Here is a 27,791-nt window from a genome sequence, read left to right on the forward strand (position 1 = left end):
TCCCTTATGTCTCTTAGGCTCTTCATTGAACGGTTGTCTTCGTTGAGTTTAAGCGCATGGCTCTTGGAGGATTGAGAGGTCCTTCGAGCGCTGTGTCGTCGGGCGAAAGTATGTAGACGTCGTCAAGATATGTGGTTATTTGACGGTGGGATCCGAGGTGCACGGAAAATTCGGTTATCGTGGGGCGTAGGGCTAAGGAGAAGAAGACAAGGCCGAAGGGGTCCCCTCGACGAACCCTCTTGGAGGAGGCAAGTACATGCCCCTCCTCACAGACCAGTGTTGACGAGTTGCTGTAGGACAATCTACATTCTTGAGAGAATTTGGGGGCGTGGGTAGCTATTGCGCTTGTCATTTCTCCCCGGTCGATGCAGTTGAAGGCATTAGATGTGTCTAAAGAGGAAAGATGGGTGTGGTGGCCGTCCAATGCGCCCTAGATTGCTCGCTCAACTGCCCTGACGATTGGCTCGACACCGTCTGGTGACATCGCTCCCATCTGGAAGGGCAGGAGAAATCCCGGTTTGAAGGTGGCTTTGAGAATGACCTTTGCGCAGACTCGGTAGATGAGGTCAGCAACTGCGATGGTAGGACATACAGAGCCGTCCATTTTGTGGAGAAGGACGAGCTTTAAGGCTAGGAACGTTTTGTTGTCTGGAAGAGCGTTGTTGGCAATGGTCCGACTCATTTCGTTGAGAGTTTGCAGAATTTGTCACTCTTGCAAGTCACTTTCATGAGGTGGGGGCTCCAGCCGGATATACCAGGCGCGTGTCTGGGTTCAGTTTGCTAACTATTTCCTTGAGTAAGTGGGGGTGAGAGCAGGGATTGCCTGGCGACCAAGGGGGTTACGGGGGTGAAAGAGAATACATGTAAAGGTTGCTATTGAAAAGATTGGTGGTTCCTGTGGGTGCTTGTTGCGAAGTTGATTGCGAACTTCGGGGGCGGTCTCGGCTACGTTCCCGTCTCCTGTCAATATCCTGGCTGCTGCCCCAAGTCTCCCCTTCTCAATCTTCCTAATGGAACTTGTCCTCCCTGAACATTCCGCTAGCCCCCCTGCTTGGCCATGTCGGCGCCTCCGGCCAGTCATCATGCGATAAATAGGCCCGAAGGCGAGAAGCTGTTAGTTGTGGATGGCTGAATGCGGGGACGATTCCTCCCTTGGGAATTTGGAGAAGGAGGGCGAGGTTGACTGCCGAGAAGCCAGAGTGAATTTTGTAGAGGACTTGCTCGATCACAGTAATAAAGGCTCGCTGTGTACTGGGCAAGGGCTTGAAGCGGGCGGGGAGGTGGGAGAGGTATAGGAAGCGGAAGAACCACTCTTCACGTGGCGAGAGGTCGGTCGGTACCTCTGCGATGTTGGATAGATCTGTTCTCGCTTGCATGCCTAGGGGTAATCTTGTAGGGGTTGCGCCTACGTCTCCCACGACTCTATGCTAGCCGCCTAGTCCCTCCTGCTAGGGCATCGCGATCCAAGTCGCCTTGCGTCCCCACTCTCTGCACTCCTCTCTGTCCCTTGCCACCTGTCCTCGGGGTTTATAGTGTTCGGGGTGTTTGCCGCGCTTTGAGACGTCTAATAAGGGTGGCTGGAGGATTCAAAGGAGATCTGAAAATTGTTGAGAGGACACTGCAGTTCCATTGCTCTATGTAAAGATGTTTTGATACTGTACCTACGGAAAAGAATGTACCCCCCCATTTGATCCCGTTTTCTACCTATACAAACAACATCGATTGCATGTATCATTTTACAGTGCATGTTTTCGGGCAAACCAAGTACATAAACAGATTCTATGCATAATTTACAATAATTTAATACTCGGTAGACTTCCCTTTCGCCTTCCAAACTGCTACACGCCTCTGTTCCATCTCATCTATGAGATCCCTCACCTGCTCCAGGTCGATCTCATCCCATGCCTTCTGTATTTGTTTCCAGAGCTCATCAAGCGACGTGGCGACCCTGGGAAAAGCCGCGACCTTTGACTTTAGGAGATACATACGTTCTCTATGGGATTTAGGTCAGGAGAAGAGGGGGGATGGCCAAGGGTTTAGATTCCCATTTCAGCTCTCGCTGGTTTCGCAACGGCAGTTCGATGTGAGGGAGCTCCGCCCTCCAACACAAGGATGTTTTAGAAGCCGGAGGACTTTAGCCACCTAAGGATACCACCCTCGTCCCCCAAGACGCCTTCGATCACCATCTCGGGGTACCTGAGTCCGTTGAGGGACTCGGCCTTGGTCCTGATACCATTTTTGACCGTCGATGGAGCCAGAGGAAGGCGTAAAAGAGGGAATTTTTGGTAGTAGCTAATCGCTCCCCAAACCATCAGGCTCTGTCGACCAGAATGGAAGGTTGGTAGGATGCGTTGTGGAGCGTACGCTTCGCCTACGCATCGGGTAGCCCTTGACCACCTCGTAATTCCTTCCCCCAGCTCCAACACACATTCATCATCAGTGAAAACAACGTCCCGCCAGCCCCTCTTCATGTTGTTCCTGGTCCAATCTTCCCTCTTAGCTATAGTTTTGGGCGAAAGATAAGGCTTACGCCTCATAATTCTGCGGTAAAACCCATGCTCGTGAACGATCTTGACGATAGTCGTCACGCTGACATTGTATCTCTTCGCGTGGACGCTCCAAGGTTCACGGGGATTGCGAACAAAGTCCTTCACACGATTCCTTACTTGCCCCTGGCCCAACACCTTTGGCCTTCCAGGGATTGAGAGCAGATAAGTGTGTCCACGGGGCGCATACTCTCGACACCAACGCTTGATTTGTACACTTGGGACGCTTATAATGTTTTGCAAGACTGCTGAATGATTTCCGACTTTGTGGGCTCCCTCGATAGTTATTAGTAGTGGGGGTGACCTGGGGTGCCATTATGGAAATAAATCAGGTAGTTATAAGTACATGCATGAACAACTCAAAATCATAATTATGGGGTATAGTCAAAAACGCGTCGCGGGATCAAATACACATTCTTTTCCGTAGGTACCCGTACCAAGTCGCGTCGAGGAAGTGCATGCCTACAACCGATCACCGCTTGCCCCTTCTTCAGCTAAATTCAATCAAACGGCACATGTATTTTAAGTATGCATGAATGGCACCATTAGAAGGGAGGACCTGGAAGCCACTCAGCGGCATAAGTGTCGGAGCTGCAGGACGAGATTTGACCGAGTAGTATGGAATTAAAAGAGACATAAAAGGGGGTGTTTCGCGAATATTAACTGTACAGAAACGGCAGAAACGCGTGAAAAAGTGGTAAAAAGTGCATGCCTGGAGCGTTTTTGCGTCTTCAGCCACTTTCAACTAAGTGACCCAGATGTGTAAAGAATGCATACACGATACTGTTGGATGCAAGAGCCTGAGCTCAGTTCAATGGTACAAGTTTGAAAGCCGTACGATGAGTTTTAACCGAGTAATAAATATGGAAATGAAAAACGCGAGCCCTGCAGGGCTATGCTGCGGCAGGCGATTGCCTTCTTATTTTATTAAAACACACAAATTATCCGAAGAGCTTACAAATTATCCGGAGGCCTTACGTCTTTACTTTATTTATACCATGTTTTTGGTTTTTGGTTCCTGATTTTATAACTATGCACCCGCGGCCGGATAACACGACAAGTGCAGCAGACTGCTTGGCACTTAAAATTTACGGCTTTTCTTTTGTTTTTCTTTTTGTTTGTACGATACCACTAGAATACCCAGGTTGAAGATTGCGGGCATTTCCTGTCCTCAAGCTGTGTGCCATATACTACCCATATACACTGTACATCTGCCACCTACCACATACTATGTGCTATGTGCCGTGCGCACTGCATAGGAGCAGCGACTATATCCAGTTCTCAAGGGGCTTTATTAGAAGTATGAGTGAATTCGCTCAGATAAATAATAAATTACTGCTGCTGACATGGTAAATTGCTGATCACCTGTCAATATCCAAAGTCTTACGAACTACATATTAATTATGTATATTAAAGTCTATGATCTGCGGAAAAGATACGGCGATAACTCTCTTTTTTTGGTTCCTTGTTCCTCTCCTTCGGTGATTGGTACCCGTCTCACTTTTAATTGCGAGAGTTTCAGCTCGGCATTTTGTATGTTTCCGAGCTTGCAGCCGCCCAAAGATCAGGGTGCATGTGATATCAGATACAGGGGTACTATACGGGGAATCGACTACCGATTACCATGTACTATATGATCTAATTACTGACATCCGTTTTGCCTTGTTCTTTGTTTCCTGTAATGTTTCGGCAGAATGAAGAAAAATCCTGTACTCCGTAGTATTACTCCCTTGGATTCGATGACTGATGGAAGGTTACAAGACAATCTGATGATGATCGGTAATCATAATAGCATTGGGGTTTCAGGTGAGAATAATGGTACCGCCTAGGCAAGTATCGCTTCCATGCCGAACATTTCGGGGTACAAGAGGAAACAGCAATGAAGTGAGTTAAATCTCGACCGCAAATACCACTGCGGTATCATCTTGTCATAAAAAAAAATGGAAAGCAATGGCATCTTGTTGGGCAAAACTTCATCATGCATTGCAGATAACATACATAAAGTAAATGACCCCCTGACCTGAGAATGACGGATTATAATAAATAATCTATCGCCTCCACCACGAACCCATTCCAATCCTGTACCTCTTAAACGCCATAAGCAATAAGCAAAAGCTGTGGCTTGTAATGTCAGAAGTCCTTAAAAGCCGGAAAGCAGCTGCATATAAGAAATGAAAAAGGAAATAAACAGTGGACAATAGACGATTGATGATCGGCCTCGCATAGGAGATAGTCATTTAAATGAAATATGATACCCGTAACAGGTAACTGAGACATAAATTTTGAGACTGATGAGCTGCGACGAGAGGAATGGAACAAGGGATTGATTTGAATGAACAATGGTGAGAAAAGGAGATAAGCAAAGGGCAAGCTACCATTTATCATTAGTCATTCACCGGCTAGATCCTTCGTCTTCGGACTCGTTACTCCTAATTTAGGAAAGAAAAAAAAACATTGCAGTAAATAAATGAAGAAGAACGAAAAAACAGGATGCTTGGACAAGGAATCAAAGAGTTGACCGAACGAACCGTCTCTCTTGCGTTCTCTAAGCAGCGCGGGCAGGCCGAACAATAAATGACCTTAGGAACGAACGATCGCCTTGACACATGTCGTCCCTGGTCCCTGGTTATACTTTTTAGCCGTCCGTGCTTCAGGCTCTGATTAAATCTCGAATGAAGGCCAAGGAAACACTTGACACCGATGTACCTGAAGATCAAAGACAATTTCTAGGGATGAAACTCGTGAAGAACGCGTAGGTAGTGTCTTTTATTCATTTGTATTGGCCTTCTGGCAATAAATGATCAGGTCGACCGCTATCGCAACGAGAAAGGAAGCGAGAAGCCAGGTAAAGACTGGAGGGAATTAAGACATCCGATTTCCTGATGTCCGTCAATCGTTTGTCGGAGCATGAGGAGTGAGACATGTTGTCTTCACCGAAAGAACAAGAAAAAAGTCCTATCCGATATGTGCACAAGTGGAAGGTCTAAATCTGAACCCGAGTCGCCCCCATTGCTGTTGAAAGCTATAAAAGAGTGCGCTTGTGGGCTATTCTTCTTTTTTTCTCAACGACATTAACAGATTCATTTTTTCCTTTGTAGATACTCACTTTCTTTCCGTAGATAGTGTCATAGTTGAGCTTTTACCCACTACACTCATTCTTTTCAACCTCACTCCTTTTCTTCGACCACTATCCTTTGGCCCATATCTTCACGATGTACTCTTCCGCCATCATGACTTTCCTGTTCGGCGCTCTCCTCTCTCTCCCAGGCATCTACGCCAACTCACCTTGGCTTGGTTGCGTCCTTACAACCGCAGCGACCGCTGTTGGCAGTGTGAGCTCCCGACAGAGTTCAAGTAGCGTGTGCTCAGTGAGTCATTTCCGCGCATGCATGACCCCCTAGAACGATGCGCTGACATTGGCATTAGACATACTGTGCCGGACGAAGCTACCCTTACGCATATTATGTCGGCGGCATCCTTCTTGGTAACAACTGCTACTGTGGTAGTGAAGCCAACATCATTAGCCCTGTCAACTATGCCGCGCCCAGCACTTCCCTCACCACTAGTTGTCTTCCTATCCTTCAAGCTGGTGTAAGTTAATCAGCTCAAAGGAAAGGTATATGACTTATATAAACTTCGATAGGTCTTTGACACTTCTTCCACCTTCTCCTACACCGGCTGCTATGCCCCATCTGGTCTGCTTTCCGGCTTGATCAACACTGTTACCGGTGTTCTCGGCACCACTGTCTCGTCTCCCCGAGCTTGTTTTCAGATGTGTGCCGATACCCCGGCGGCTTACTATACCCCCTATCTCTTGGGACTTTCAACGCTCACTCCTCGTTACGGATGTGTTTGCGGTGACGAGACTGTCGTCTCTGGTGTTCCTACCCTCTGTGGTCTCGGCCAGTTCTATGCTTATAGCCACTCTGCTGCGGCGGCTGCTAGTTCCCTTCCCAGGAGGAAGCGAGCTCATGAGAGAATCCTTGCTGGAAAGAGGTCTGAGGTGATTAAGGAGAGGAATTGGGACTGCCCTACCGGTATGCAAGCCTGTAACATTGACGGGGTGGCTAACTCTTGGGAAGTGAGCATTCGGGCTTTTTGAAGACAATTGGGAGGAATTAAGAGCTGACGTATACATTAGTGCATTGACCCTACTACGGAACTTGAATCATGCGGCGGCTGTCGTTACGGTGATTACAGTGCCAGTGCTAATTCCTCCGAGCCCACGGGTGTTGAGTGAGTTTTGGAGTTGCTTGCTTTATTGTAGACAGTGGGCTGACAGCTTTTCCCTTTAACAGCTGCACTGCCCTTCCCGGTGTACTACGAGGTTCCGTAACTTGTTCTGACAGCAAATGTGAGGCCTTCGCGTGTAAGCGCGGATGGACTCTTCGTGACGGAGAATGCGTCAAAACCTTTACGTTCCAGTTGTAAGAGTATATCTGCGAAAAAGGAAGAGAAATTGTGTCAATAATTTATAATTTGCGGGTCTTACCGTCGCTTTCTATATCGTATAATCATCGCAGGCATTTTTGGGTTTTGAGGACGGACCGTATATCCCTAATTTTTCTTCCTTTTGTACCAGTACTTATGATACCCATACCGCATGTCGGATAGACAAGACTCTAATTTAAGATCATGTATCTGAAAGCTTCTATTGCAGGGTTACGAGGTCAAGGAAGAATAATGGGGCATATAGAAGTAGTTCGTTGTTATATGTTATATGTTATATAGTGTGGAGGGTGTTGTACAAGTAACAACGAACGACGGAAGAGTACGTAACTTGTCCTTCAGATGTCGATCCGAACGGACCTCGAAAGTGAGATGCGCGTCGAAGGCGGGTCTGGTCTGCTTTACCTTTGGAGTCTCAAGCTTACGTAAACATAAGGGGCTAACGAGTCTGTTTTAACGAGTACTCTGTACAGCGAACGATTTTTGTGTGTCCTCAAAGGTGGCGGGGGCGCTCCTGCAGTATAAAGGTGCACTACTGTCAGATAAATGCCTCTGTACGACAAATAAAAGTCTGTTCTCCATCTTACTCGTTATATAAAGGATATTAGAGATGTGCTTGTACGTATTTCTTCACCCTACATGCAGCCGACGGGCATAGCCACCGGTTTGCCGGCGGTGTACGACATTTTTTTTTTGTTTTTTTGTGCTGCGCGTTTTATTTGTTGACTTGGGGCTGGAATTGGATCATCATAGCCCACGAATGCCGCCCCGGCGATCGCAGTAGCTGTGATGAGAGGAGTCACGGCGACGAGCTGGAAAATAAAAAAGACATCATCATGCACAGGGAAAAAAGGACACTTTGGATACATAATCGTGGTCAAAAGTTGCATGCATATGCCATAATAGTACGTTGAGTAATGGTGAAGCACCAGAAATTGAAAGTTTCGGGGCAAAAGAAGTGGGCGCAGCAGCACATACGTTTGCTCCGATGCAGATGAAGAGTTAACATTTATTATATTGTTATGACAGACGGGGGCCGTTTACCCTTCTAGGGCGACGATGTCGTTTATTTACTTCCAGTACCAAAACTGCTTTTCACCCTTTCGTCATTTGTCGAAGTCTTTTCCTTTTCCCTTTCTATCGCTATATATTGCGCAAAGTGCTTGGTGGAAACCATCTTAACATTATCTCGGCATATACACCTTCAACATCCATATTTGGTCACTGCTACATTATTAGCTTTTCCGGTTCTCGGACTGAAATCCCTTTTAGTACACCTCATTAAACACTCGGTAGCCTCAGTAATGTCAATCATCACGACCGCTTTCGCGCTCTCACTTCTCGCCACCACTGCTTTCGCTGTTCCTCCAGAGACTCCGCGGATTGAGCTTCAGGCGGAGAGAGGTTTGGGTGATCAATCCTATGCTCCTTGGCAAGTCGATTGCCCCTCCAACGTTACTTGGATTAGAAATGCCACTGTAAGCTGCAGTGTCGTGGAGCATTGCTTATGAACATTCCTGCTAGACTGGTTTAGGTACCGGCGAACGAGCCTATATTGAGGCTCGTGAAAAACTTGTCCAACCTGCGATCGAGCAGATGATGGCTGCTCGAGGGCTCGAAACTCCTCCCCGGACACCTGTCATCGGTGTCGCCTTGGCCGGTGGTGGTTACCGTGCAATGCTGTGAGTGGATTAATGCTGCAAAGGATATGCCCATTATTTATCGTTGCCACAGTACAGGGTTGGGTGGTATCATGGGCATGATGAATGAGAGTACGGAAGCGTCCCAAAGCGAGACTGGTGGTTGGCTTGACGGCGTAAGCTACTGGTCTGGTCTGAGCGGTGGAAGTTGGGCAACTGGGTCTTTCATGTCGAATGGGGGTCAGTTGCCCACAACTCTTCTTGAAAACGTGGGTTATGGCATGATGTATTTGTTCATCTACTGACTTGCGTGATAGCTCTGGAACATCGATTCCAATCTCGTCTTTCCAGATGACGGCAAACTTTCATTCTACACTAATCTTTACACTGAGACCAACGCCAAATCAGACCTCGGTTTCCCAGTTCAAATTACTGATATTTGGGGTCTTGCCATTGGCTCCCACGTTTTACCCGAGCCTTACCAGCTCTCCAACACTCCTAATCTCACTTTTTCTAGCCTTCCCTCTGTCGTCGCTGCCTTGGGCAACGCAAGCTTGCCCATGCCCATCATTGTCGCAGCTGAGTAAGTTAATACGTTACCTTTCGTTTTCTTTTGCTGACAGCCGGAAAAGACGAGAGGCTGGAGAGCTTGTCATTGCCGAAAATGCAACTGTCTGGGAGTTTACTCCATACGAGTTTGGTTCTTGGGCTTTTGGTAGCCAATACAAGAGCCCTGGTGCTTTCACCCCTATTGAATATCTCGGTACTTCAGTGGACGATGGCTCACCTAACGGTACCTGTTGGAAGGGCTTTGACCAGTTGTCGTGAGTTGATTCTCAGTGTATTCGAGAGAAAGATTCCAGCTGAGCTCATGTTATCTTCCAGCTTTGTCATGGGAACTTCTGCGACTCTTTTCAATGGTGCCTTTCTCGAACTTAACGGCACAGACAGCGGTCTTCTTACCAATTTAATCACTGCCTTCCTTGCGGATCTGGGAGAGGACCAAGCTGATATTTCCCGTATCCCCAATAGTTTCTCCAATTACAACTCGGGGGAGAACCCCATCTACAACCTCACTTACATCACCCTCGTCGATGCCGGAGAAACCAACCAGAACATACCCCTCGAACCTTTGCTCGTTCCCACCCGTGATGTTGACGCGATTGTGGCATTTGACTCTTCCTACGATTCTGACTATATTTGGCCAAACGGCACTGCTTTGAGGACTACCTACGAGCGAGCCAAGATTTTAGCTGAGCACGAGAACACAAGGGTGTTAATGCCCGAGGTCCCTAGCATGAACGGCTTTGTCAATGGTGGTTACAACTCAAGGCCTACTTTCTTTGGCTGTAACGATACCACCACTCCTGTGATCATCTACATACCTTCTTACCCATGGAGCTTTGCTGCCAATACTTCTACTGTAAGCCCCACATACCGCAGGACCAAAATTTTCACTGATTATCGAAACAGTACCAACTTTCGTACGAGAATAATGAAGCCAACGAAATGTTGCTCAACGGTATGCGCTCTCTCACTCTCAACCACTCTGTCCCCACCTGGCCCACTTGCTTTGCTTGTGCTCTTACCGACCGCTCCTTCATGTACACCTCCGAGAACCGATCCACCACCTGTCAAGAGTGTTTTGACACTTGGTGTTGGGCTGGTGACGACAACACCACCGAGCCTGCGAATTATGAGCCTGTAATCAACAGTGTTCCGCCCTGGTTGATCGCCAACAACCTGAGTATCGGCATGGCCGATGCTCCTGGGAGCAACGAATCCACTGCTGGCACAGCGTCCAGTGGTGCAGCGAAGATGGGTGTGGGCATGGGTATGGTCGCTCTCACTGCTGGTTTGGGCTTGATGCTTTAGATCGAATAAGAGTATCCTGTAATTCTCGCGAGAGCATTTATTTAAATTTTTCCTCTGCTTCATTTTCCATATTTACTTCACAAGTAAACAATCTACAAATCGGATCTTAAATTATACCATTACTTCATTGTCCCATAAAAGCTCTGGCTACTGCTGCATGCTCCACAGCATTGAGTCACGTATACATGCGTAATAATCATCTAATGTATAATCTGTTCATATATAATGAGAAATGCGCAAATGGGACAAATACTCAAAAAATAGCTGAACAACATTTTTCGCTACATCGGGCGCAAACGTTACAGCATTTGCACGAAAGGGTGACGCTCAAAGCCGACGTGGTTGAACGTTAAATTCTCGCCTTCTTCCTAGCCGCCGGTTGAACAATATTGCCGCTAGCGGGCCTAAAATTGCTACTTGATGGCAGCCTGCCTCCGGCCATGGATTGAGGTAGACTATGAAACCATGCATCAGTGTCCGGAGTACATCATGACACAGAGACATGAAAAGGACATACGATCCCATCTTAGCATCACCGTTATCCTCGTGCGTCACCCTTCTTGTGGGATATGTGATCGAGCTGCCTTCGAACACACTCCTAAATTAACGAATTTCAGTATCTCACCTTCGAGCCATAGCTTAATCGCCTTACTTCGTATCGACTCCCCCTTCTTCCTGGAACCAAGGATGCCTCAACGCATCCCTTGCCGTTATCCTACGAGCTGGGTCCCATTCGAACATCTTGACGAGAATATCGTACCCCTCAGACGAGTTTGAGCGGGCATGATACCATGGTGCAAGAGGGTTGGAGTGGGGATAAGGACCCGTGGCTTGATAAGTACGGTATTCAGGCATGTGAACTATACCTGGCCATTGTTCCGCTGAATAGTATCAACTATATTAGCTTTAAAAATGAGGATAAACGCAAAATGTGGACAAATTACGCTTGACAGGACCAAGTACTTCACAGATTTTGCCCATCTGGTCGCGCTGGAATGGTAAAGACTTCTTGCCGTCCATTTTAGCCTCGTCGCCTTTGAAGATAGGGCGAAGAGAGAGCAGCTCCGCGTAGATACAACCTACCGCCCATATATCTGATTCAATCCAGGAAAAAGAAAACCAGAAAAAAAATGAGAGGTCATTCAAACATTGCGAACGCAGCTGAAACTGAACCCACCGACAGCGGCAGTGTAGTGCTTGGCTCCCAATATTAACTCTGGCGCTCTGTACCAGATAGTAACCACAACCTTATCACCACCATAAAGACCTTGTTGCGCTAATGGTTTATGCCACAGTCGTGCCAACCCGAGATCACCTATTTTAACGACGCCTTGACTGGTAACCAAAATGTTAGCCGGCTTGAGATCACGGTGCAGGACAAAATTAGAGTGAAGAAAATGCACTCCGCAGAGAAGCTGGTGAAGAAGGCGGCGAAGTGTGGAAGGTGGAATAGAAGCTCGAGCAGTTTGAGAATGGTAGTGAATGATTTGCTAAGCATTATAAGCGAAGGCCCGACTTGAAAGGTGAAGTGTATTGACGCACTAGGAAATCATGTTCAGCATACTCAAAAACCATATAAATGGACTTGTCTTCTAATATGACCTCGCGCAGCGACACCAGATTGCGATGGTGGAGTTCACGATTGAGCTGAAGAAGTAAGCGGTGGAGCGTGATCACTTGAATCAACACACCATAATTTCTCTCGCTCCACTTTGACTGATACCGGCGTAGGTCAACACATCGCCTTCCTTATCAGGCTTGAACTTCTTTATCGCGAAAACGTCACCCCTTTTGGCGGGACGGTCGCCTGGGCGCATACACATTTCAGGATTATTGAGAGGGTCGCTGTCTTCGGTGAAGCTAGGCGATGGTAATTTGTCTTTAGGTAATGATAAGGCTGCTCGAGTCGAACTGGGCAAGGCGCTTTTGGCAGAGGCTGTTTTGGGTGGTGGGAGGAGCACAGCTTTGTAGACTCTTCCATAAGTTCCTACACACATATAAGTAACCGATTATCCTGCATAGGAAATATAACTAACCGGAAGATATGAATCCCAGAATCTTATATGTCTTCAAGACGCTGAGACAGTAGTTAACCGGGCATTTTGGAGCTCATGGAAGATACCTACCCTCTTCTTTCCTTATCCCTTCTTGCACGATAAAGGTGCATTGGGTCCATTATAGTACCTCCGCCTGGAATTGTTGCCATTTTGTTGTATTTCAGCTTTGTTACCCACGCACTTCCATTCGAAGTTCATTATCATTAATACGTAGGTGGGCTTCAATGAATGAGGACAGTAGGTAGAATCAGTCACGTGATGTTATTTTGCAAGCTCAGGTGTACGGACCAAACTAAACAAACAACACAAACAAAACAAAACAAAACTGCTGCATCTCACTGTAACATTTCAATTCTTCATCATACCTTTCTTTGTTTGAACAACTCATACACAACAAGCCATTTAAAGTAGAGACTACAAGGATGTCTTTAGCAGCTCGCTCACCCCGATCTCGTAAATCCCTCTCGGCGTTCGATACAAACATCAGCGCCAACTTCACACTTCCGGTTACAAACAAGGGAAAGAAGAGGGTTGTCGCAAGCATGGATGGGGGAGCCCTCAGAGACATGGATGCTGCATCTATCAGGGCGGATAGTTTCAATATGAAAAGCAATCCAAGGCGTGACGTAGTAAGTTTGATTAGTACACTAATCAATCGTCGAGTCGACATTAACGTTAGATGTTTGTTTTAAGCAACCCAGAAAATCTATCCTTAAATCTTTTTCGGCTCCATATATTACCCATCAAGCGGAGGATGAGACAGCGGATTACAGCGCTTCCCATCAATATGCTCATACAGTAGCTTTCGGGCCCCTGAGCAGCAATGTTCGCTCCGACCCGACCTCTAGGAATTCGAGACAAAGTCTGGGAGGAAGGCGGGTCAGTTTCGCTCCCAATGCACATGTTCGGTAAGTCACAACTCTGTGAATATGCGGTGGATCCTATGCACTAAGTATCTATCAACTTGCAGTATGTTCGAACGCCAAGTTACTAAAAATCCCCGGGCCTCGTTCGGTTTCTCCTTTACAGAAACTTCAACCCCTTCTCTGAAGTCGAATCACTCCCGTCGCTCATCAATCCTTAATATCGGCTCAGTATCAAAACCCAACATATTTGCTCCGAGCATCTTCCAAGGAGAAGGGGAAGCTCAGGGCGAAGAGTCGATGGAGATTGAAGATGATAAGGAGTTGAGTGGGTTCGACACGAGCGAGCGAGACGAAGCACAGCAAGAGCATGGCCACGATGGAGGTGCAGAAGGCGAGGAGTCCATGGAAATGGAGGAGGAGGACATGGACATTACGCAACATATCTATGGTGGAATCGTCCGACGGTCATCAATTGCTCCTACCGTCGCCGCACCTTCTGAGCTAGATGCCGGCGCCGACACCGAAGAGGAGTCCGACAACGGCCAAGAACATTCCCATCTCGAGGACGAGGAAAAGACCATGGACTTTACCATTGCCGTAGGGGGTCTCCTACCTCATGAAGCTCCAGCTACAGCAACTCGAAACCGAAACTCTATCGGTTATTCGTTCCCCAACCCTGATGGTCCAGCTCTCCCAAATCTAATGCCTGGTCAAGCTGAAGACCATGAGGTTGAATATCCCATGGATGAGACGGAGGCATATGGAGCCATTATTGGGCAGGACATCTCGTTCAGTTCTGGAAGCGAGGATACCATGGGCTCGAGGAACGGTGACAAGACTATGACTTTCACATACAATCATCACATTGCCCTTCCTACGCAGATCGATGGAGACGACAGTATGGATATGATTACCTCAGCAGGCGGAATAATCAGTTTACCTCCTGTCTCACCAAGACTTAGTGTCCCCAATAACACGCGGCCTATCAATGGCACTCCTTCTTTTGCCCGCCCAACCGTTTCTTCCGCACAGAAGACTACAGCGACCAAGCGTAACGTCTTCGCTCCTTCACCAAGTCCACTTAAGTCAACCACCCCTAGGAAAAGCGGTATTCAGACTGCTGCTGAGGTGGCAAAGCGGTTGAGCTTTGGCTCTGTCACCTCAAGTGGAGGTAAGAAGCGTGTTAGGGAGGATAGTCAAGAGGCAGAGGGAAGTATGAAGAAGAGTAGAATCGAAGCAGCGGCGGAAGAAGTGTTCGGTACTCCTCACCATGTCTCACCTTTTAATAAACCAGAGGAAGCAGAACCTTCTACGCTTATCGTTCAGAGCACCACACCTCCGTCTGATCCTCCTCAGGGAACTGTTATGTCCACTCGTCGCTCGTCCCTGGGCACAGCGATGCGTCTTTCTTTACCGCCCCAGCGATCTCTGGCCCCTCCACAGCAGGAAGCTGAAGAACAAAACAAAAAGAATGTTACTGAACCCCAGCAACGCATGCATGAGCAACCTCAGGACATATCTCTGGCGGCGTTCTTGGAGATTGCTGGTGTGCAGTTTATGGAAGGGCTGCCTGGGTTGAACAGGAAGAGAAGTAGTGTGGCTAAGGAGATCTTGGGGCAGTCCTATGCGAATGGTATGTCGACTACACGTTGATATATCCATCCACTGACAATCGGATCGCAGAGAGGGACTTCGCTCTTCACGAGTACACGGAAGCGCAGGTCAACAGCATTTTCCTCAACATGTATACTTGGGCCTCAAATAAACTTTTTCAAGATATCCAGACTGGTGATGAAGAGCTCACTGCCGTCGCTGCACGATGCGATATTGACAGTCCCCCTGTAATTCAAGAATATCTTGCCGCGTCGGACGAAGATAAGCAGCTGTTCGAAATGACCTTCAAATCATTCAAAACGAATACTCACTTAAAGGCGAAGGAGATGTGGTACGACTGGATGTGGCAATTGCTCGAGACTATCAAACCAGATGTCGAAACAGTGTTAATGGGCATGAAAGAGGTAGGACCGAAGTTTGTTCAGATAAGAGGAGCCTCTGATGAAAATGCAGGACAAGAAACGTTTAACGGCGTTTGAAGAGCAAGCTGTCGTTCTTCTCCCTCAACTCCGAGCAAGGAAGATCGAAGTAGAATCTAAGCTTGTCGAAGAGCGAAAAGCTGTAGTTGAAATTGAATCATGTGACCAAGCAGAGCTGGCTGCATATAAAGAAGCTATAGCCGAGCAAAGGTGTGTTCACTTAATCATATTGCAGGCAATTCAAATTGACCATTTTGCAGCGCGCAAATTACGAACTTCAGCACCGAAGTTGCAGACCTCAAGGATGAACTTGCTACTCTTACAGGCAAGTTAGAGGAGTTGAATGCAAAGAAGCACGAGTATGAAACGGCGATCGCGCATGCCAAGGGCCAATGCGACCAATTCACAAGATCGGACGCCATACGTCTGCAGGGTGAGTGAAATCATTCTTCATGGATTTTAGACTGCTCATCATCGGCACAGAGGAGAGCATTTCTTTACAACATCTTCATATGTGGCATCCAACTAAGATACTTCCCGAACGTATGGAACTCACCTATGATGCGGAAATCCTTCTTTCCATCAACTGCTCCAACTATATCCCTGACATCTCTTCTGCAACTTTGGAGTACCTATCAGAACGAATGCAATCGTCCAAGCGAAAGTGTTCGGGCATTAGAGGCGAGTCACCATCTAGATGTTTGTTCGAGGTTTTCAAAGGTGCTGTGGGGGACATGATTAAGCATAAGACTTGGGATCTTCCTTCTGTAAGTGGATTGAATTGGCGCACCGAAAAACAATCCTAATGCAGTTTCAGTTCGTTCAACAAACCGGCCTCCTCTGGTCCAACGCGCAACGCATCCGCGCTGAACTTCGTTACATTGAGTTTCACCACCCACTCTTCATTACATATAATTCCTCCACTTTTCTCATGTCTGTCAGTGCCAGCATCATGATCCCACAGGCGAAAAGCAAGGTCCTCGTGTGGTTTGACGTTGATAAGAGTGTTGTGCATGGCTTCCCCGGAAGCCTGGGTGGCGTCGTGGTCTCAGTAAAGAGTGTTTACGGGCAAGCCGAGTAGGTTGCGGTCTTTTCTTTGTCAATCTGAGATCTGAAACTAACTGGTGGGTAGTGTAAACCTGCTCGAGCAGACCGCGCGACAAACCATTGAAATGTCTAGGCCGGAAGCATGCCTGGGCACGTTCCTGCAAGTCTGCGTAGAAGTCGGTGCAAGATACTCCAGTTGAAGGGGGTTATGTCGAGGCTGGAAGGATACGAGAACAGGTTGTATGGTTACAAGGGAGTCTGGGTCTTTTGGGATGGATAAATACAGTTTTATTTAAATTTTGAGCAATTTTGCTTGGATGAATACTTAGTTTGTCAATCATGCGATATGGTATATTCAAGCCACACTGTGGTACGCGCAATGCAGCTCAGACCCGGATACATGCAGCCACGCTCGCCTGTATCGCTTCCGTCTTTGTATTCTTCTTTTCACATCTTCACAAACATGTTGTAAGTTCGCTCGCCAGCCATGTTCAAAACAACTACATCGTTATCTCATCGGTCGCTTACATGCTGCTTAAAGTGTACCCTTAACAGCCTTGCTAACGCTCTCGGCGAAGTACTAAATGGAGGTCAATTGGTCATCAAATGGGAAATTATAAACAACTCACATCAACGTTGTTAGAGTTTAATCCTGCCATGGAAATACGTCCGTCCCTGGTCAAGTAGATAGACGCCTTCTCCGCAAGCTTATCGACTTGCTCGGGCTTGAGACCGGTGAATGAGAACATGCCAATCTGAGACTTGATGTGGCCCCACTCTCCAGGGGTATCAAGCTCGACGAGCTTGTTGTAAAGACGCTCACGCATCTCGATGATACGGTCGGCCATGCCCTTGACTTCGACGAGCCATTCCTTGGTGAGCTCGGGGGAGCCAAGAATAGTAGAGACGAGACGCGCGCCGCTGTGATATCGTAAGTCAACAAGAACTTTGAATGTGGAAAGCGATGGGGGCGTACTGAACGGGAGGGTTGGAGTACATAGGTCGAATGATAATCTTCAACTGAGAATCGACCCTGGCCTTCTCCTCGGGGCTTTCACAGACGAAAGAGATGGCCCCAGCTCTTTCACCATATAGACCCATGTTCTATTGCCTTCATGTCAGTATTTGATCGGGTATTAGATCATATGGAATGGGAGCAAACGGACCTTGGCAAAAGATTGACAAAGCAAGAGCTGGTGACCCTGCTCGACGAAATATCGGACGGCGAAAGCGTCCTTGAGTGTGTCACCAGAGGCAAAGCCTTGGTAGGCCTGCAAGCAGTTGTTAGTTTGTGTTGACATGATCGGTATCAAACTGAAAAGTGACGAACCATGTCAAAGAAGGGGAAATGCTTCTTCTCCTTGACAATATCAGAAAGCTCCTTCCACTGAGCCTCGGTAGGGTCGATACCAGTGGGGTTCTAGAGTTTTGTTAGTGACGTTTTTGGAAGAGTTAAAGAAGGTCAACTTGCGTGTGCACAAGCGTGGAGAAGGACGATGGAGCCCTCAGGAGCGGCCTGACATCAACGTTAGAAGCAGTATTACATACATTATATGATAACTAACCTTAATGTCGGCCTTCATACCTTCAAAGTCAAGGCCGACGGTTTTTTTGTCAAAGTATCTAATCATTCACGTTAGCAATCTCTCTTCACCAGGTGTTTCAACCGATAGGAAGCCTACTTGTACTGCTTGACCTCCAAACCAGAGTCCTTAGCAATGGGAATATGATTACCCCAAGTAGGAGTGGGAAGATATATGGACTTTGCGCCGGGGAACCACCTGGCAAGGAAGGCAGTACCGATTCGGAGAGCACCAGTACCGGAGATAGACTGGGTGATTGCAAGCTGTCAAAACGGAGAATGTTAGCCTTTTAGCTATTTTTCCAGTTTAGGCAAACTCAACGCACTCGATTCTCGACGAGCGGCTTAGAGTCCTTGCCATACGCGAGCTCGGCAGCGAGCTTAGTAAAGTCAGAGAGACCGGTGATGGGAAGGTATTCCTTGTCCTGCATAGCTTCGGCGAGGATCTTCTCGGCTTTCCTTACGGTAGGAAGGACGTAAGGCTTGCCCGAACCATCTCGCTATTGATGCATCAGCCTAACACCTAAGCTTTCGGCCTTTCACGAAAGGATGGTCCACGCACGTAAGCACCTAATCAACGAAAACATGAATCAGCGATCAAATTCGGTAATGCCGAGCGATACAGAAAAACAAGTGAAGATGAAGAGGAAAGGCTTACCGACACCAAGATTGATCTTCTTGGGAGACTTGTCGGCCTTGAACTTTTCAGTAACACCAAGGATAGGGTCAGGAGGACTACATAATGGGCGCAAAAGATTAGATCGCACGTCAGAAGGGCAAATGGCGTTCATACACCTCGGAGTACTCACCCAGCAGGGACGTTAGTCCAAGTAGAGCCGGCTCGTCTGGCAGCGACGGCGGGGAGAACCTTGGAGATGGCAGCGGACCGGGCAAGGAGATATTTCGAGGAGTGAACAAGCATTTTTGTGGTTGTGAAGAAGAAGGGATGAGTAGTTGATTGTATCGCACCTAGTCGGGGTAACATGAGTAGACGTTGTTCACGCAGTTAGTGCAGTAGTCGGATCGCGCGTAGGCAATGACCGGAATTCTCCGGGAAACGATTATCTCGGTCCGGTTGTGTCTTACGTAACGTGCCGTTTTAAGGAGAATTCTCGGAGAAGCACCTTGGATCTTGAGCGTTATGACTATGGGGGCATCTGGTGGGTTTATTCCTGGCAGGGATGCCGGTATGTAATACAGAAGCTAGTCGCATCAACATCTGTTGACATTACAGTAGCGAGACTGCATGCATGGTTGGTACTGCGGCTCCGTACATGGGCATTGGCACAGTTATTAGCAACAACGCGCCAATGACCAACAGCCACTCGTGGTGGATTCCGACGAATGGGATTCCGTAATAGCCAATGCGAGCGGCGGGTTTCGCCACAAAAAAGAGAGGAGGAGGGAAGACTTTTCATCTCCCTGCTCGTGTCTCTCCTTTATTCCTTGTTTATTGTCTATTGTCGACTGTCTCTTTCTTTTATCTATCACTGCCCCATTCCCAGCGACCACCGTCGTCACAAGCAGCAGCCACCCGCTACACCACCCTACCACCACTTACACACAAACATCGCGCGTTCCCCGTGCCCACCCCTCGATGAAGAAATCCAAACTTCCTAATAGTGGCTATTACACCAACTCTTTGACCGGAGGGTGAGTTATCCTGTTCAATACGTGCTATCGCTCGCCATTGACGCCTTATTCCTAGTTGCACCGTTGCATCTCGCCTCCTTAGACTTCCACCACAGATCATTCTTCTCTTGGACAGCGCGCCTAAGCCCCCATAATTTGACCTACACCCCTGCACATACCCTCGAAAAGCCAGCAATCGTTTGGTACCAAATCCACATACATCCGCTATAATCGCTACCGCCTCCTAAAGCCCCGTATGGGATAACAATCCTCTCGTGAATATTCAGTAGGTTCGCATATACGGCCTCTCACTATTATTCTTATTTTCTGCCCTCCTTCAACGAGCCACAAGGCTCTATAAGACAGCACACACCACAACGAAACGTTTATTTTGCATATTGCATCAATATCATCCGTCGCTTCCAATCTATATCGGCATAGACCTTTAAAGAATTATCAAAGATGAACGCTCTCCGCACCCTTCCCATCCTCAACCGCCCTTCTCGCCCCGCCTCTCCTGCCCCTCCCACTGTCCAGTCTACTACCGCCTCCGCGCAGCCTCCTTCCAATGAAAAGCCACGTTCCCGATCCCTTTCCCGTCAAGTGACCGATAAGGTCTCCTCTTTACAAATTTCTACTAATGGCGCCGCCATTCATCCTCCAGCAGTTATCACTCCATCTCAGCCTTTGGCCAAGAGATCCTCTTCTCCTGGGAGCAGGGCTGCCACCCCTCGATCTACTGCGAGTCCTCTTCCTGCAGCTGCCCCTGGGGAGCAGGCTCCATCGGGTGGATATATGGATGTCATCGGCTTAAGGTTGAACGAGACAGTGAACAAGGCGAGCGCCGGTGTGGATTTCAAGGCGAAGAAGGGGTTCAAGAAGGGCAGTGGATTCGCTATTGGCGAGGCTGTTGTCAAGTGAGTAGCTTACATAGTGGACAAAGATTAACCCATGCTGATAAGTTTATCTTGCCTTAGGGAACTTCCCAGCCCTCCTTCCGACGCGTACCTGATGCGCGCTGTTCTTCGCATTTCTGTTCGTGCACTCAGTATTTATGTCACCCGCCTCGAATCTCTTCTCCTTCCTTCTCTCACGGATGTCTCCTTTACTGCGCCTCTTAATATTGCCACATCCACCGCGCATCCTCTTAACTCTGTGCAGTATTTTGCTCTTTCTGTCGCGCACACTGCATGGGAGACTTGCGAGATCCTTGAGCAGACTCTCGAAACTGGCCAGTGGCCTAGATTCACGCAAGAGGCTTTGAGACCTGTGATGGACAAGCTCGACTTAGTCGTTAGCAAGGTTGTGCAGCCACTGTTACTTGGTTTGAAGCGAGACTTGATTGCAAGCTTGATGAGGACGGAAGGGACCTCGCCTGCAGGTGGAAAGACAGTCGGGCTTGCATCTATCCCTGCGCCTACTACTTCAACCAACGGCGTACCCCTTACCAAGGAAGGTTCCCATCAGCCTGTTTCCCGTCTTACCAAAGAGTTCTCTTCTAGCGGCCACGCACGTCAGCTTGCCATCCCTCCTTGCCTTCAACATTTTGCTGCTCGTGTCGACGGCTCTCGCAAGGTCTTTGAGCTCATCGCTAAACCTTGTGCTGACGATGGTGAAGGTTGGGTGACCGGTATAGTCGTTGCTGTTATCTGGAAGGGCATGTGTATCATCTCCGATAGGGACCTAACGCCTACTGGTATCCGGCCCCCGAGCCCCAACAGTGTCGCCCGTGCTCTCGCCGGCTTGGGCAAAGAACGAGATTCTTCGTCTAATATCACTCCATCTCCTTCCCTTCAAGGCGTCACTGCAAAACTTGCTTCATCTCTATCCATCGTGCCCACTCGCTCTCAATCCCGTGCATCTTCTCCTCCGAGACAGGCCAGCAAGCTTGATCCAGTCACCCACGCTCTTCTTTCCCTTGAGGGACTCATCAAACGTCTCGTGAGTGGCCTTGTCCAACCTCCTTCTCCTACAGACGACGAAGACGAACACCTCGCGCGACAGGCCTTGTCTGAAGCCATTGAAGCCCTTCAGTCCTTCCGTATAATATCGACCGCAATGAACAACGGCATTTCCTCTTCAACCCGCTTGCTGGCATCTGCTCGTCGACTACGAGACGATGTGGAGGACCCAGCGGAAGATGAGCTCGACGACGCAATGGAGGACCTTCAAGCCGTTATTCTCTTCTCCATTCTATGCCGCCAAGCCAACTCCATCCTCTCCTCGCTTCCTATTTCTAGCGAGAAGGAACCCACCCTCAAGATCCGCCACCCATCCGAAGTTTGGGGTTGGCAAATGGCTGAATACGAGCGTCAAGTTCTCTCTGGCTTTTCCGCCGCCGAAGAATGGGGTCGTCGAGTCGCTGTTGCCCTCAAGGGCGACATTGAAAAGCTTCTTGCTCGCCTTGCTGAGATTATCGCGAGTCAGGGCGTGCCCGAGAAGACTTCCAAAGAGAAGGAGGCTGTGGTGGAAGCTATGGAGTGGGTCAAGCTGTTGGGCGTTGCATGTGATGCCAAGTGCGGACTCAAAGTGGCAAATGCGGCTTGACTAGTTCCCTGGGCGATTAATGCGTTCTGTGAAAGCTATAGATGAGAATATGACTTCTATGGAGAGGAGAAAAAATATAGGGTCATAAAGTGCAATCGTACTGGAGGAAGATTCCTTTGATAATCTGAATACACGGTTTTCCATTTTTAAAATGCGATAGTGAGGGTTATTATTCAGAAAGACGGCGTCGGTCAGTGTTCTAGTTTTTTTTCTTTCTTTTTTCTGTTTTTTCAATATCGTAGGTGAGTTAGGTCCGAAAATGCATGGTGTTAGAAATGACAGTGTACGAACGTATCGTGATGTTGTCAATGTACGGTCTGCTATTATTATGCTTTCCTTCACGATCCTCAATGGCATCTTCCGCCGGCATTATGAAAATAAAGATAACTCTGCTTCGATGTTACCCCTACACCAATCTATCACCAGATACATAGGGTGCTTCCATCGTATGTACTATGACCACCACAGCCAACCTTTGGGAGGCTATTATTCAGTTATTCCCTAGCAGCCTTTACAGTCGTAAAGTCCGTCATCAGCCTTGGAGGTCATGGGTGGAGGCCGACGGAACCTAATGGATGCACATCCGTGGGAGACTTCAGGGGTTCTACGCTAACATCGCAAAACAAAATTCACTAATTCCTATGGGGCTTGTTCTGGACTGTCTGTCGTCATTTCCTGAGCCCCCACCCCACCTTGAGTTTTAGGTCTCTTTGCTTCCCTGGTTACAGAAATAAAAAAATACGAATGAATCGCATTTTGTCTACCCTATAAATATTTATAAATGTACGTCCATCATCATAGTCACAGCACTGAGTTTGATCGTGATTACCGCGTGTTCACCATGATAATTTAGGTGAGGAGCGTTTCGGAGACGGACGGCGGCCTAAGCAAATCCCCGAATTTCCTTTTCTTCAGTTTTCTGCCGCGATCCACCACGTAAAATAATAGAACCTACTATTATAATAGGCCATTGTCAATCTCCATTGTGACTCAGGACGCTGGAGGAGTTGCACAAGCACAAGTAATTACGCAACATCATGAGAAACACGGAAAGGAAATGGGAAAAGCGTGAGTAGAACCAACCACCTTTTACCCCGCAACCCTAGTATTTAGAAACTATCATAAAACTCAGAAAATCATCAAGAGTATTTCAAAATTGCCTATAATTTTGCTTAAAAGTAAATTTCTAAACCTCACTCAAGCCGTCGCCAAGAAGGACTTAAATCTACGAATTCCGAAGACTGAGGCTGTCAAACCGGAAACCAGAAAACAATTCGAGAACGGCGAAGTGGTCGTGGTTCACATGGCATTATTCTTTTGACACGACCAGACAGAGACAAGAAGGGATAAGAAAATCTCGAAACAAGAAATAGTAAAATACAAGAATAATATAGTAATACCGTATGACATTACTGGCGTGCCGTGCTGGGGGGGGAACGAGGATTGAGGATTATTCAAAAGCCGACGGATGGTCCATCAGTCATAAAACATCAATAGGACGAGAAACCGCAGGTCATCTGCTGGTAAAGTTTTCTACAGAAGACACATCACAGATTACGGATCTCCGCGTTGGGGCCACTCCAAATGTCACTCCGTTGGGACCTGGTCCGCTCGTACCTGAACATCGGATGAAGGCCGACAAGAAGAAGCATCATGGCGCATGAAGCATGATGGACCCAGCAACAATGAATGGTGGTGCAAGCGCAGCAGTAGTACGCAAAAACCCGTCGTTTGTCATAAGTTATCTCCATCGGCTCTCTTCTTCGCCTATTGGCCTACTTGAGGCATCCAGTCAGCAATATATGCAGCTGCATGTATAAGGCGGGACGGATGGGCGAAAATGTTGAGCCCTAGTCGTTTCATCACCACCACAACTTTCGGACTGTTTTAAAACCCGATAATCAAATATCGGATTTGTGTGATAGGTCGGATATAAAACATGAACCCTGATGAGCCTCCCATCAAGGATGGGCATCACTAACAGCTTCGTTCTCTTCGAGTAATTTTGCTATTATCATAAACATCTAACTGTATACTTTAACTCTGTATCTTATATTCTTTCGTTTCTTCCGTTGACTGCGGTGCTAACATCGTCAAAAGGGACTGTCTGACGCCCACTACTGGCTGAAGTTAGATGACACCCTCAATCAAGCAATTCCAGTTTGCGTGATGGAAGGAAGACATTCAGCAACAGTGATATACTTCTTTTGTTGTCATAATCCTCTAGTCTGTTCACTTGAAACATAATTGAAGAAGTTAATGGACGTACGATGACGACTATTGAGAGCGTTGATAGCTAGGCAAGTAAGCGAATAATGAAAGGCGAAAACTCAATAAAATAATCAGCTATTGCAGATGACGAAGAATGTCAATCCCATCTGCAGATAAGAAAGTACGTATGTGATAGCAGGCGAAACATAATGAACCATTTGGCTACTAACTCATCCGTTATTGGTGGATCTTGTCACGCTGCTGGCATGTCAAGTGTCAACTGTCAAGGATCGCTACAATATTCAAACCACCAATCACTAATCATTATAGAACTAGTTGAAATTATTTGCCGTTGGCTGCTAGCTGCTGACTCCTGGATGATGGTTGATGGGTGATGATGGGAGATGGGATCTTTCTCAGCTACTCAAGCTTCGGGCAAAAAAAAGTCAGTGTCCCCATAAAACCTGAAGTACCTGAAACATCATAGCTTCAGTCTTTAGTCCTCCATTCTCTATCCTCAAACCTCGAGTCTCTAGGGAGGCTGATAAAGAACAAGATATGATCCGAACACAACGGAATTTCGGAGCCTTCTTGCGACTTGTGAGATGTTAGGGTGATACGATCGGTGATCTGTGTATTGGGTCCTGTAGAGCAGATCTATATCAATCATCTGTTATTCTTCCGACTCTCGAAGCAGATACAATCTGAGATGATGAGATGATGAGATGGGGAAGAGATTAGAAGAATCTTCGAAGAAGTCAGCAAATTTTGATGATAGACTGATGACGATTGGGCTTTTACCCTTGAGCAAGCCTTGAAGGTGATCGCCATATTGGCGGGTTTCCACAAGCAACAACTGGATCTTAGATAGGTTTCCATCATTTTGCCATGCACAGACTCACCTACTGTACAGTAGGCAGTATTGAGATAATTGCACGACCGTAGGAACGGGGTCTTGTTGATGAACCGCCATAAAAAATGCTGTCCATGTCCATTGTGCTTCAGGTTAATGTTGACTTACATTCACTCTTTCCTTGACTGCTGATGAGCTTCATCATTTACGTTCCTTCACTTCTCTACCTTACGAGTGAGAATACTTGATGACAATGTCATCATTATCATCTGGCGCTTTTTCAGAAAACTTGTGGAAACGGGGGTAATTGACACAAGCGCAATGCACGTTTCACATGTCACGGGCGTGACCATCATTCCTCCTCCGAAGAAAATAGTGCAACTAGCGGTTACTGTTGGAAGGCGGAACAGGCGGGATTGAACACTTATGAGTAGAAATGAACTGCTTGATTATGGCTGATGGATTGGATTAGGTTCAATGGGGGAATTCCTTGACATATACACAAGCTAGTCGGGGGACTGAATGACGGAATAGATGCCTTCATCGGCCTATCCGCATTATTGGTGTAGTAGGCAGAGTGGTTGGTATATCAATGTTGGGGTGCATATATGATCTTCTTATCTTACTGCCACACATTCGAAAACATAAGCCTTCATCCATCAAAACCTAGGCCGAAAACAGGATAGGCCGGCTAGTAAGACCACCGGTAGTATACCCTTCACATCATCATACATCACAGCGCCCCTAACATCATCAAGGCCTCAGTCCTTTCTCCATATGCCCTCATCAGGCCTCGCTTTCACATATAGCCCCTGTGAGTTCTTTATTCCCTTGGTGTTTCCCACACAATCAAAAAAGACTCGTCAGTCTCTATAACACATAGTAACAACAGTACCATTGTTGAGACAGCTCGAGTTGCCTTATAGGCCTTCATCTAGCTGTTCGTATTTCCAACAGATCAAGGACCAAAGAAAGGCTGGGATTTCACACTCCTACCAACCTCTTGCCCTTTACAAATTTTCCTCCACACAGTACACATTACTGATATGTGGCAATTAGGAACACGAAAATAACTTCGCCATCCCCTATAAAACGCAAAAGTCAGGTAGTAGACACATTGTTTGTGAGTATTGCGCACACAACTTGGCCTTATACATGATCGATTTCCTATTTTTCTCTGCCACAATAGTATCTCGGCGACCTCTCCTTACTTCTACATCTATTCTTCTCTGCTCCCTACTCCCCACTCGCGGATACCAGCTGATATACATATTCATTAATACCAGATCCTTTGACCTTCGACAGACTTGAAACCTTGCCCTCACACTTCACACGTCCTTGCCTTTCCTACTAGTATTCATCGCCTTATTAATTTACTTTGCGGTAGTTTTATTTCTTCCTGTTTTTTCAACAGTCACATCTGGTGGATACACGACAGGCACGATCGACAGTCTGTGCAAGTTGTGTTCGCATTCAAGTTGAAACACCTTGCGTGAATGCTTCCACCTTCGAATGTTTGTCCGCACACACAGAAGATCGACATCTGAAGGCAGCTTAAAGAGATATCCTGCAGTAATCAGAGCTTGAAACGTGAGCTTACTACTCTCTATCCGCCATTCGCATCGCCTTCGCCTATGTCATGACCCTGCTACAATCAAGAGACGTACGCTCATCATACTCTGCCCCAGCTCTGTATAAATCAGGTCTCTTGTGGTCTTCACCTCTCTTCAAATTTTTTTCAATCCGTCACTCCCAGTTATCGCATCTCAAGACTGTGTTAAGTACTGGTTCCTAGAAATATAACTGTAAGCTTCACAATCAGTTGACGAATGTGATGTGTACCAGCTATTGGGTGCTGATCCGCACTTCATAATAGCCTAAACATCACGTAGTAGTAATTCAAATTTACTCGCTAGTCGCCCTTGCTTCATACTATCGTGAGTAAGAATGACTTTTGAGGATGATGATGAGGGCCCTTCTTGATTTGTAATCGACTGTCAGTATGCTAGTGTGGTGATAGCCTGTACATCTGTACAGCAACAGCTGCGCGCATCATGGAACGTTGTGTGCCAATCATTTGATCTGCCCATCTACACCAGGAGTGGAGCAGCGGGGAGTGGAGAGCGAACTTTGAAATGTCACTTCGGAAAGAATGGAGAGATTGCTTCATGCTCCATTCTACATCCTACATTCTATCAGTAAAGAAGAGCGATGGATTGACTGCCCTTTGCGGTACACCAATGCTTTGCCAAAGGATGGAGTTTGATATCTAACGGAGGCTGACTTAATATCTGATATCTGATATTTTGATATCACCTAGACAGTTTATCTCTTCTGGCACTCGACGACACTCAATAACAAACTCAAATCTCACAACGGGGGTGCCTTGACCCCAATCGGGCCGCATTAACAGAATCCCGGCCCCAATAATCCACACATTTGGAAGGCTGGAG

General features: G+C 47.3%; 7 protein-coding genes across 7 annotated transcripts in view; 5 read left to right on the forward strand and 2 right to left on the reverse strand.

The window, feature by feature from the left end:
• Positions 1–5,621: 5,621 nt before the first annotated feature.
• CNM00910 (delayed-type hypersensitivity antigen - related) lies at positions 5,622–7,202 on the forward strand. Its single transcript, XM_568398.1, has 5 exons — positions 5,622–5,914; positions 5,973–6,137; positions 6,190–6,627; positions 6,688–6,782; positions 6,845–7,202. Exons 1-5 carry the CDS (start codon positions 5,759–5,761, stop codon positions 6,975–6,977), a joined length of 987 nt encoding a protein of 328 aa, XP_568398.1. The 5' UTR covers positions 5,622–5,758; the 3' UTR covers positions 6,978–7,202.
• A 926-nt stretch (positions 7,203–8,128) lies between these two features.
• On the forward strand, positions 8,129–10,733 carry CNM00920 (lysophospholipase, putative). Its single transcript, XM_024658277.1, has 7 exons — positions 8,129–8,473; positions 8,520–8,677; positions 8,730–8,904; positions 8,953–9,218; positions 9,268–9,459; positions 9,521–10,058; positions 10,109–10,733. Exons 1-7 carry the CDS (start codon positions 8,300–8,302, stop codon positions 10,508–10,510), a joined length of 1,905 nt encoding a protein of 634 aa, XP_024513986.1. The 5' UTR covers positions 8,129–8,299; the 3' UTR covers positions 10,511–10,733.
• On the reverse strand, positions 10,545–12,769 carry CNM00930 (cyclin-dependent protein kinase, putative). The gene is made up of 9 exons (XM_568416.2): positions 12,637–12,769; positions 12,547–12,587; positions 12,202–12,497; positions 12,053–12,157; positions 11,688–12,000; positions 11,455–11,604; positions 11,163–11,391; positions 11,028–11,108; positions 10,545–10,965 (listed from the first exon to the last, which is right to left on the reverse strand). The coding sequence occupies exons 1-9, from the start codon at positions 12,714–12,716 to the stop codon at positions 10,860–10,862; spliced, it is 1,401 nt and encodes a 466-aa protein (XP_568416.1). The 5' UTR covers positions 12,717–12,769; the 3' UTR covers positions 10,545–10,859.
• A 128-nt stretch (positions 12,770–12,897) lies between these two features.
• On the forward strand, positions 12,898–16,856 carry CNM00940 (hypothetical protein). The gene is made up of 9 exons (XM_024658278.1): positions 12,898–13,196; positions 13,261–13,475; positions 13,538–15,066; positions 15,117–15,451; positions 15,501–15,676; positions 15,727–15,899; positions 15,950–16,233; positions 16,284–16,543; positions 16,599–16,856. The coding sequence occupies exons 1-9, from the start codon at positions 12,990–12,992 to the stop codon at positions 16,711–16,713; spliced, it is 3,294 nt and encodes a 1,097-aa protein (XP_024514020.1). The 5' UTR covers positions 12,898–12,989; the 3' UTR covers positions 16,714–16,856.
• A 43-nt stretch (positions 16,857–16,899) lies between these two features.
• On the reverse strand, positions 16,900–19,110 carry CNM00950 (Aspartate aminotransferase, mitochondrial precursor, putative). The gene is made up of 12 exons (XM_568414.2): positions 18,905–19,110; positions 18,754–18,830; positions 18,658–18,665; positions 18,422–18,595; positions 18,196–18,359; positions 18,079–18,136; positions 17,985–18,029; positions 17,844–17,933; positions 17,680–17,784; positions 17,490–17,617; positions 17,143–17,434; positions 16,900–17,093 (listed from the first exon to the last, which is right to left on the reverse strand). Exons 1-12 carry the CDS (start codon positions 19,078–19,080, stop codon positions 17,049–17,051), a joined length of 1,362 nt encoding a protein of 453 aa, XP_568414.1. The 5' UTR covers positions 19,081–19,110; the 3' UTR covers positions 16,900–17,048.
• Positions 19,111–19,527: 417 nt separating this feature from the next.
• On the forward strand, positions 19,528–22,588 carry CNM00970 (expressed protein). The gene is made up of 3 exons (XM_024658279.1): positions 19,528–19,748; positions 19,804–20,644; positions 20,705–22,588. Exons 2-3 carry the CDS (start codon positions 20,190–20,192, stop codon positions 22,272–22,274), a joined length of 2,025 nt encoding a protein of 674 aa, XP_024513987.1. The 5' UTR covers positions 19,528–19,748; positions 19,804–20,189; the 3' UTR covers positions 22,275–22,588.
• Positions 22,589–25,505: 2,917 nt separating this feature from the next.
• Positions 25,506–27,791, forward strand: part of CNM00990 (conserved hypothetical protein) — a 5,914-nt gene continuing 3,628 nt past the window's right edge. Inside the window, exons 1-7 of the mRNA XM_024658280.1 lie at positions 25,506–26,044; positions 26,097–26,152; positions 26,398–26,461; positions 26,625–26,928; positions 27,027–27,143; positions 27,215–27,275; positions 27,340–27,791. The exon at positions 27,340–27,791 is cut by the window's right edge and continues 143 nt beyond it. The gene's annotated coding sequence lies outside the window, so the exon portion shown is untranslated. The remainder of the gene's footprint in view (positions 26,045–26,096; positions 26,153–26,397; positions 26,462–26,624; positions 26,929–27,026; positions 27,144–27,214; positions 27,276–27,339) is intronic.

Source organism: Cryptococcus neoformans, assembly GCF_000091045.1.
Source record: "Cryptococcus neoformans var. neoformans JEC21 chromosome 13 sequence".
Classification (NCBI taxonomy): domain Eukaryota; kingdom Fungi; phylum Basidiomycota; class Tremellomycetes; order Tremellales; family Cryptococcaceae; genus Cryptococcus; species Cryptococcus deneoformans.

Excerpts from the sequence above, each read along its gene's own strand:
- CNM00940 (XM_024658278.1), top strand. The coding sequence starts at position 12,990 with ATGTCTTTAGCAGCTCGCTCACCCCGATCTCGTAAATCCCTCTCGGCG. Across the intron at positions 15,900-15,949 it reads GGACGCCATACGTCTGCAGG|AGGAGAGCATTTCTTTACAA; the intron begins GTGAGTGAAATC and ends TCATCGGCACAG. Across the intron at positions 16,234-16,283 it reads AGACTTGGGATCTTCCTTCT|TTCGTTCAACAAACCGGCCT; the intron begins GTAAGTGGATTG and ends ATGCAGTTTCAG.
- CNM00950 (XM_568414.2), bottom strand. The coding sequence starts at position 19,080 with ATGTTACCCCGACTAGGTGCGATACAATCAACTACTCATCCCTTCTTC. Across the intron at positions 18,360-18,421 it reads AGCCGCTCGTCGAGAATCGA|CTTGCAATCACCCAGTCTAT; the intron begins GTGCGTTGAGTT and ends CCGTTTTGACAG. Across the intron at positions 17,094-17,142 it reads TAAACTCTAACAACGTTGAT|TACTTCGCCGAGAGCGTTAG; the intron begins GTGAGTTGTTTA and ends ACCTCCATTTAG.
- CNM00920 (XM_024658277.1), top strand. The coding sequence starts at position 8,300 with ATGTCAATCATCACGACCGCTTTCGCGCTCTCACTTCTCGCCACCACT. Across the intron at positions 8,905-8,952 it reads CCACAACTCTTCTTGAAAAC|CTCTGGAACATCGATTCCAA; the intron begins GTGGGTTATGGC and ends CTTGCGTGATAG. Across the intron at positions 9,460-9,520 it reads AAGGGCTTTGACCAGTTGTC|CTTTGTCATGGGAACTTCTG; the intron begins GTGAGTTGATTC and ends GTTATCTTCCAG.
- CNM00930 (XM_568416.2), bottom strand. The coding sequence starts at position 12,716 with ATGGCAACAATTCCAGGCGGAGGTACTATAATGGACCCAATGCACCTT. Across the intron at positions 12,001-12,052 it reads ATGCTGAACATGATTTCCTA|CAAATCATTCACTACCATTC; the intron begins GTGCGTCAATAC and ends TATAATGCTTAG. Across the intron at positions 11,605-11,687 it reads GCACTACACTGCCGCTGTCG|ATATATGGGCGGTAGGTTGT; the intron begins GTGGGTTCAGTT and ends GGATTGAATCAG.
- CNM00970 (XM_024658279.1), top strand. The coding sequence starts at position 20,190 with ATGAACGCTCTCCGCACCCTTCCCATCCTCAACCGCCCTTCTCGCCCC. Across the intron at positions 20,645-20,704 it reads ATTGGCGAGGCTGTTGTCAA|GGAACTTCCCAGCCCTCCTT; the intron begins GTGAGTAGCTTA and ends ATCTTGCCTTAG.
- CNM00910 (XM_568398.1), top strand. The coding sequence starts at position 5,759 with ATGTACTCTTCCGCCATCATGACTTTCCTGTTCGGCGCTCTCCTCTCT. Across the intron at positions 5,915-5,972 it reads GTTCAAGTAGCGTGTGCTCA|ACATACTGTGCCGGACGAAG; the intron begins GTGAGTCATTTC and ends CATTGGCATTAG. Across the intron at positions 6,783-6,844 it reads TCCGAGCCCACGGGTGTTGA|CTGCACTGCCCTTCCCGGTG; the intron begins GTGAGTTTTGGA and ends TCCCTTTAACAG.